Here is an 8,509-nt window from a genome sequence, read left to right on the forward strand (position 1 = left end):
CTGCAACCCGAGTACCAACAAATACTTTGAATCGACATGATTCAGACTGTAACCATGCCAGTACTGTTGTGGAGTCGGTCCACAAGATTGTGTGGCGAATGGGCAGGTTCAGTTCAGTTAAGAGTACTTTGGAGAGTTGAGCTCCAGTCAGTGCAGCGCACAACTCCAGTCTGGGGATAGATTGTTGTTTTTTTGGTGCTACACGAGATCTGGCGGTTAGGAATGCCACCTCCACTTGTCCATACTGGTCCTCTGTTCGAAGGTATGCCACCGAGCCATAAGCACGTTCAGAGGCATCACAGAAAACATGCATATCTCTTAGGCTCGTTTCTGTGTCTTTGTTGGCACTACAGTAACATCGAGGAAGGACAATGTTTTGTAGAGCTGGTAACTCTGCCTCCCACTCAGTCCATGTTTGTAGCAGATCTGTAGGCAAATGTGGATCGTCCCAATCCCGTTTTTTATCCCACAGTTGTTGTACAAGAATCTTGGCACGAGTGGTGTAAGGAATGAGGTAGCCCAATGGGTCATACTGACTGGCCAGTATTCTATATATATTACGCATTGTAGTCTCTCTACTATCTTTGGCACGATATTTGTAAGAGAGTGTGTCAGACTGATGATTCCAGAGGAGCCCTAATGTTGATTCCTGAATGTCCGATTTGCCTTGCGATATCCAGAGTTCAGCACTGCTTGATATAGATTCAGGGGGCAGGTGGTTTATGGTGGAAGGAATATTGCTGGACCACTGTCTTAGCTCGAAACCTCCATCTGCCAGTTGATTCTTAATTCTGTCCACGAATTCCTTTGCTGCTTCAGCTGAAGTGAAACTTTGTAGGCAGTTGTCTACATAAAAGGATTTCAGTACTGAATTCTGAACATCATCCCCGGGCTGACTATGATCAAGAATGTGTTTTTGCAGTGCAAATATGGCGCAGCAGGGGCTGCAAGTAGTGCCGAAGGGGAGAACCTGCCATTCGTACACAGTGGGTTGCTCCTGGACATTTAGCTCTCTCCAGAGAAAGCGCAAAAGGGGTTTGTCCTCTGGAAGCAGTCTAACTTGGTGAAACATTCCCTTGATATCACTGCTGACCGCAACAGAATGTTCTCTAAATCTGAGGAGAACAGCAAGAAGAGATGGCCCCAACACAGGCCCCGGAAGCAGAAGTTCGTTGAGGTTTTGACCGTGATACTGGAATGAACAGTTGAAAACAATGCGATTTTTGCCATTGTGTTCCACCATATGGTGTGGGATGTACCAGGAGCAGGGGGTGTTTGTCACAGCGTTTGGTGGCACTCTCTTAACATAACCTGATTTTTCCAGTTTTGCAATCTCTGTGATGTAGGCGGCTGCTTGCTGTGGATTTTTAGCCAGTCTCCGTTCAGTGGATCTCAGTTGTGACAAAACAGCCTCCTTTGGTGCCTTGAGTTCAGGCATATTCTTGACACGCAAGAGGGGTGTTGCATATCGTTTCACTCCATCCATCTCAACCCTTATTGTTCTCTTTTCCAGAAGTTCCACAGCCTCCTGGTCCTGTCTGGATCTGATGCAAGCCTTGTCGCTGCGCCATGGCAATACATCCATTTGCCATAATTTCTCTACTTGCTTGTAGAGATCAGATTCTGAGGATGTGACTGAAGTGAAAAGACAATGCTGTTCTGTCACGTCTTTCGGCATGTGTTGGACTGGACCCTGCAAGGTCCAACCAAGACGAGTTTTTATAGCAGCTGGTCCCCCATGTGGCCCTAGCCTGACTGGTTCCACTGGGGTGATCAGGTGGGGATAGTCTGACCCAATGAGCAATACAGGGCAGACGGCTTTGAATTCTTGGAGTGGAAGTCCTTTAAGGTGCCGATATCTCTCCTTCAGACTTTTCACTGGATGTGAGTGTTCTGCCAAACTTAGCTGCTGAGCAGTGAAGGCACTAGTGATGTGAAACCGTTTAGTAGGCTGAGCAATGGGTGAGACGGTAAATGAAACAGCTGCCCCTTTGAGGACTTGCAACTCTTGTCGAATAGTTCGAAGTGGGAGTTCTTCAGGCTGACCAGTTAGGCCAAGTTGTTGAGCTGCACTATGGAGGATTATGGTTCTCTCAGATCCATCATCCTGAATTGCATAGGCATTCATCTTTTTGCTTCCATTACTGAGAATCACCCGGCAGATTTTAAGTAGGACTTTCCTACTAGTTGGTGGTTTATGAACAAGGAGAATCTCCTGCATTGTGTTCAACAGACAAGTCTTTGGGTCTGCAGATTCATCCTGAGTGAGCTTTGGGTTTTCAGGCCTTCCAACACTGATTTCATGCAGTGCCATAAGGTGTCGGCTGCTGCACTGTCTGCAACGCATCTTCAGGTTGCAATCTGCAGATTTATGCGTTCTGCCACAACGCCAGCATCTATTATTTTCTTTGATCCAGCTTTGTTTCTGGTCTTTAGTAAGTTGCTTAAAGTTGCTGCAGTTATTGAGAGAGTGCTTACTGTTGTCGCAATAGGGGCAGTAAGGCTTCAAAGAGCTCCTAGATAATGGAATAGGCGGTATAGGCTCAACAGTTGCTTTCTCCGTGCCCAGATAGATTGTGGTGGGTTTAATGGCTGGTTTATAGTCTCTTAAGTTCTCTCTTGTGCATGTTTGGGGCATTCTGCGTTGACTGCTCGCAAACCTTGTGGTGTCCTCCTGAACTTGGATTTCGAAATCTAGCCACTCTGCGAAATCTAAGAGGGTAGGGATGGGCACTTGATGTGGATGTGCATATCTCCGAAACCCTGATCTTAAGTCATGTGGAAGCTTCCCAAGGAGCCGAGACACATGAGACCCACACTGCAACTCAAAGGAGCCATTTCTGCCCAACTGCTCCAGCATGCCAACCAGAGAACGAACTTTAAGGGCGAAAAGTCTAAAGGCCTTCTGATCTCCACTAGCTATATTTGGGCCATCCATTAACTCAGCAATCCGCTGCAGTGCAAGTTGATGCGGCTGTCCATACTGCTGATCTAAGGCAGCCATCGTCCTTGTATAGGGATGTTGTGAATGGCAGTATGAGTCTGCTATTAGCAAAGCCTCCTCTAACTTCAGATGGTCAGTCAGTATCTGAAATTTGAAACTTTCTGTAGCATTGGCTGGGAGTATATTTTCCAGAGCAATTTTTAGCCGTGAGAACTCTCTAGGGCTGGGATGGCTAAAGTCAGGAATCATGGGGGTTGGACCGCGGTATGGTCCTTGTTCAGGTGGAGGTGATGGAGTTTGTGTCCTAAACGGGATCTGTGGATGTCTCACAGGATCTTGCAAGTGCCAATAAGGAGGATTTGAATAATGAGCATTCAGGCTTTGATCTCCTTGAGGCACATAGTGGTATGACAGGTTCCCTCTGAGGGCAGAACTGTGAGGTAGGCTTCTAATCTGGTCCCTTGCTTTATACTCAGACTGATATTTGAGTCGTGGAGCGGGTGTAGGGGTGAAGCTCATGTCGTTAGTGCCCCCCTGTGGCCAGACACGGGGTGCAGGTACAGCATGGGTGGAGGTATACTGCCTTGGAGGGGCAACAGGTGCAGGGGGCTGACTTTCATGTCTTTGCTGCCCCATATGAAACTGTAGCTGTCTCATTTGGTGCTGGAGCTGAGTGAGCTCCTTTGCATATTGTTCATTTGCACGCTGGAATATGTCCCTTTCTTGCTGTATCGTCCACAGACTGTTGTGTAGTTTCGCATTTTCTCTTGCTACGATATCAGAAGCTCCTTCATCATCAGACCACTGTGATGGGCTGTCAGCTTCATGACCGGGTAGGACTGGAGTAAACCCAAATGCTCCATCCTGTGTATCATCGCATTCAGCCAGTCTAGGTGAATGAGTGAGTGGTGACAGGGGCGGTGGAACAGGCTTAGGGAGAGTGAATCCAGTGAGGTCGTACTCATCATAACGTGCGGGGAGGACTGACTTCCTCCTGACGCGCACAGCAGGCTCATCCCCTGAATGTTGTGACATCTTCTATTTCTCTGGTCAGTCCTCGCTCCGGCTCGAAGGACCATGAAAAAATGGTTGGCTTTTAGTAGCTCTGCACCATAGACTTTTTAATTGCCAGTTCTGATTGCTGACCCACCAGAGACTATCCGATTAGAGATGAGGCGAAGATGAACGTTTGTGTGAACAACCCATTTATTGTCACCACTCAACAGACTTGACTTATGACACTTGTGTTGTGGTTTTTCTAAAATAAAAACAATAAAAAGGAATATGAATATAAATAATGATAATCAAACAAATTACAATAGTAAATTATAGTCAACAACACAGCACAAAACATTAAGCTTGATAATAAAGTAATGTGCAAATGATTGTGGGCAAAATGTGACAAGCTGTGACAAGCTGCTACTTCAATATACCCTAGCATGCATTGATGTAACCTGAAACCTTGTTAACAGAGCGCAGATTGTACAGCGCCTCACTCACAAAGGCTATAATGGCGCATGCGCCTCGCAGTTTGTTTAAAACAAAGGATTTGGTTACACTTCAACACTTCAAATAGGAAGATAACACTGGCTAATGAACATAAGTGGAACTCTAATACACACAATATGTAAATATAGATATATAAAAGTGTTACAATATGAATTACGGGGTTATTGACACACCTAATATGTATTAACGCACACACATATACATCGCGGCATCGCGACGTCACGGCCATAATAACTACTCACAGAACAGAACAACTTTCGTCATTTACAGGATTGTAAACTTACTTCTGCATTCACGCACAACACTTCTGGCAACCGCTGACAAACAATGATGAAAACAGTCCGTGATCTATTCCTCGCAAACTTTAGCATCCGTCTATGTGTCTCGCTACACTAGAAACTAAAAATCTGTTTGGGTGGGGAAGATTGCGTAGTCACAGATCCTGGACGCTGATTGGCTCAGGTAACGTGTTCTGGTGTATGCGGGGTGCCTCATCATAAAGGACAAAAGACAGAGGTTAGAATTGCACTTATAAGCTGCAGCCTTTTTTACAAACATTAAAAAGCCGATATTCCACTCATACACACAGACTATCAAACTGATAACGTTTATGTATGTTTTGTGAAATACGCAGGTTATTAAATATAGTAGACGCCATTTTGTCAGAAGAGGGCGCCGTTGTGCTATACATTCACATGTTCTCTTCAAACCGTGTGTTTGTTTTTTTACTTAATTATTATTATTATTATTATTTTTTGATAATGATGCGTGATTTATTGACTACAACAATTTAAGTTTCGCTTATATCATGTTATTGCATTCTTCTTTTCTCAAACACATCACCATGTAAATTTGCTGTTGTCCTGACAGTTTTCTGGCTTATTTTTGTAACATGAGCTTTACATTAATAATAAAACATGGTGGAACAAGTGAGTGCCATCGCCATAAAGTCCACAAATCATTTATTTTGGCCATGAACTGCCCTGTTCACAGAAAGCAGCTGCCAACCAAATTGTGAAGCAAACCATAATTCATGTGACATTTAGGTGTCGGTTAATCTGAATGTGATGATTCAGCAATAGTAAACCAGTAGAGCAGACGCTTATTTAAATAATGACTCATCAGTCTCAATGACAGGTTGTAAAGATAACCAAAAAATAAGTGGAAAAAGTGCATGCATTGACTTTCTTTTCCACCCAAAATTAATACCAGATTATAATTCAGAAACTCATCTAGACCTGTTATGTAGTGTCATGGCGTGCTATGCATTTAATTCACTTCTGTACCTTTCACTGTAGCCCCTCTCTTTACTCTAGCCCTTACACTAAATTTGCTATATAAGTGAATATAAATGTGATGTATGTATGTAAATGTATAAATGTACTGCCCTTTATAATAAATAAATAAATAAATAAACATGAATATTAAAAACAGACTTTTTGCTATCACTCATTGCTAAATACGAAAAAACACTGACTACCGCTGACTTGCTGTAGGTGCTACATAAATTTGCATTTATATAATGATCTTTGAAATATATTTTAAATAGTATTTTTCATATACACTCACCAGCCACTTTATTACTGTAGGTACACTTTACTAGTACTGGGTTGGACCCCATTTTGCCTTCAGAACCGCCTTAATCCTTTGTGACATAGGCCCCGTTTACACTAGTGCGTTTTAGTTTTAAAACGGCGTTTTAGAATGAAAACGATCCGCGTCCACACTCGCGTTTTACCCAGCGTTTCTGAACAGCTCTCCGTCCACACCAAAACGCTGAAAACGCACATCACGTGACCACACACACACACTTTGGCAATCGCTGGAGCCCATCTACCCAGATGAGAGCTCTGCTAGTCGGACTTCTCATCAAGCATCTCCCGCTGGATCTAATAATCTCACTATATTTATTAAACGTGATATTTCATTCATCTTGTTGTCTTTATCTAACGACATATTCCCTGACTTTGGTCATTGGAATCTATTACTTGTTCTCAGGTAACGTGTTTTGGCTGAGCGCAAAGATAAGTTAATGATTAATGAAACCACGTAGCCTATTCTGTATATTGACTGATCGCTTGCCTTTATTTCCTATAATGTATAAACTTATTGTATGTTATACTTTTATAATGGCCATTATCGATTATTAAAACTGATATTCAGCAAAAGAGAGGGTATGTTTCGTATTTTCACTGAAATTGAAAGGAGGCAGTTGTTATCGGCTCCGTTTTGTTAAAAATATGCACACAGTGAAGATGACGCTCATGCAGCACGACGCCTCAACATTTCTGCTGTCTGTTTAGTTGTTAATATTAAAATAAAAATAGGCAGTTCCTTATATCAAGTTTACATTTTATTGTTGAGAAAGTGAAACAACGTAGCCAAGGTGATGTGAATGAAGTTATAAAGTACACGATTCCCTGTGAAGATTGACACGTGTCCTCGGTATGTTTTCCATATCAAACTGAGAAGAAGAGATGCAGCCTTGATCAAACTTGCGATGTCTGAACTTACACGGAGAAGATTCAGGACTGAACTGTGTGTTAGGCTACTTAATATTGAGGAAAAGCCCCAATCAGAGAGGCGAATGTCTGCAGCCCCGCCTCCGTTTTCAGATGTCTCCGTCTTTCCCCATCCACACTGAGACGGAGCAGCAGCGTTTTAGAATGAAAACGGCCTCTCCAGCGTTTTCGAAACGCTCCGTTTTCGGCGCTCGAGAACTCCGGCGTAGTGTGGACGGATGGCGTAACCGTAGCAAAACTTATGCGTTTTCAAACTAAAACGCACTAGTGTAAACGGGGCCATAGATTCAACAAGGTACTGGAAATGTTCCTCAGAGATTTTGGTCCATATTGGCATGAAAGCATCACACAGATGCTGCAGATTTGTCGGCTGCACATCCATGATGCAAATCTCCCATTCCACCACATCCCAAAGGTGCTCTTTTGATTGAGAACTGGTGCCAGTGGAGGCCATATGAGTACAGTGATATTGTCATGTTCAAGAAACCAGTCTGATATGACTCACATTTTACGACATAGCACGCTATCCTGCTGGAAGTAGCCACCAGAAGATGAGAACAGTGTGGTCATAAAGGGATAGACATGGTTAGCAACAATACTCAGGTAGGCTGTGGCATTGACACGATGTTCAGTTGGTACTAATGGGTCCAAAGTGTGCCAAGAAATATCCACACATCATTACACCACCACTAGCAGCCTAAACCATTGATACAGGGCAGGATGGATCCATGCTGTTGAGGCCAAATTCTGACCTTACCATCCGAATGTTGCAACAGAAATCGAGACTCATCAGACCAGGCAACGCTTTTCCAATCTTCTATTATGCAACTTTGGTGAGCCTGTGTGAATTATAGCTTCAGTGTCCTGTTCTTAGCTGACAGGAGTGGCCACTTTCACTCGATGTGGTTTCCTGCTGCTGTAGCACATTCGCCTCAAGGTTTAACATGTTGTGCGTTGTGGATATTTTTTACTTTTTGGATCATTCTCTGCAAACTCTAAAGATGGCTGTGCATGAAAATCTCAGTAGATCAGCAGTTTCTGAAATACGCAGACTAAACCGTCTGGCACCAACAACCATGCCACGTTTAAAGTCACTTAAATCACCTTTCTTCCCCATTCTGTTGCTCGGTTTGATCTGCAGCAGATCGTCTTGACCATGCCTACTTGTCTAAATGCATTGCGTTCCAGCCATGTGATTGGCTGATTAGAAATTTAAATTTACAAGCAGTTGTACCTAATAAAGTGGCCGGTGAGTGTATAGTGACCATATATTGAATGAATGAAACATGATTTATCAACATCACTTGATTAACCTGCAGCAGTTGCATCACTTCACTGTCATTCTCAAATTTCTCAGTCCACTTGCCCCAAAACCTGCGAAAATATTGTTTAAAAATGTACATTGTAATACAAACCACAACATTTGGCTGAGCTGAGAATGAATCAAAAGTGAAGTGGGTATTAAAGAGTATATTATAAGAATGTCTGATAAGAGTATGTTATGAGGACATTCAATAACAGTGTGTTATGAGGT

General features: G+C 43.1%; 1 protein-coding gene and 1 long non-coding RNA gene across 2 annotated transcripts in view; both read right to left on the reverse strand.

The window, feature by feature from the left end:
- Window positions 1-4,854, reverse strand: part of LOC147839148 (uncharacterized) — a 7,480-nt gene extending 2,626 nt beyond the window's left edge. The window contains exon 1 of the mRNA XM_087299022.1: window positions 1-4,854. This exon is cut by the window's left edge and continues 2,021 nt beyond it. Coding sequence (XP_087155148.1) covers window positions 1-3,979 — 3,979 coding nt within the window. The 5' untranslated portion in view covers window positions 3,980-4,854.
- LOC147839147 (uncharacterized) overlaps window positions 1-8,232 on the reverse strand; it is a 29,169-nt gene extending 20,937 nt beyond the window's left edge. Inside the window, exon 1 of the long non-coding RNA XR_015518350.1 lies at window positions 8,059-8,232. This is a non-coding gene — a long non-coding RNA (uncharacterized LOC147839147). The remainder of the gene's footprint in view (window positions 1-8,058) is intronic.
- Window positions 8,233-8,509: the final 277 nt, after the last annotated feature.

Source organism: Danio rerio, chromosome 20, assembly GCF_052040795.2.
Source record: "Danio rerio strain M-AB ecotype USA chromosome 20, GRCz13ab, whole genome shotgun sequence".
NCBI lineage: Eukaryota > Metazoa > Chordata > Actinopteri > Cypriniformes > Danionidae > Danio > Danio rerio.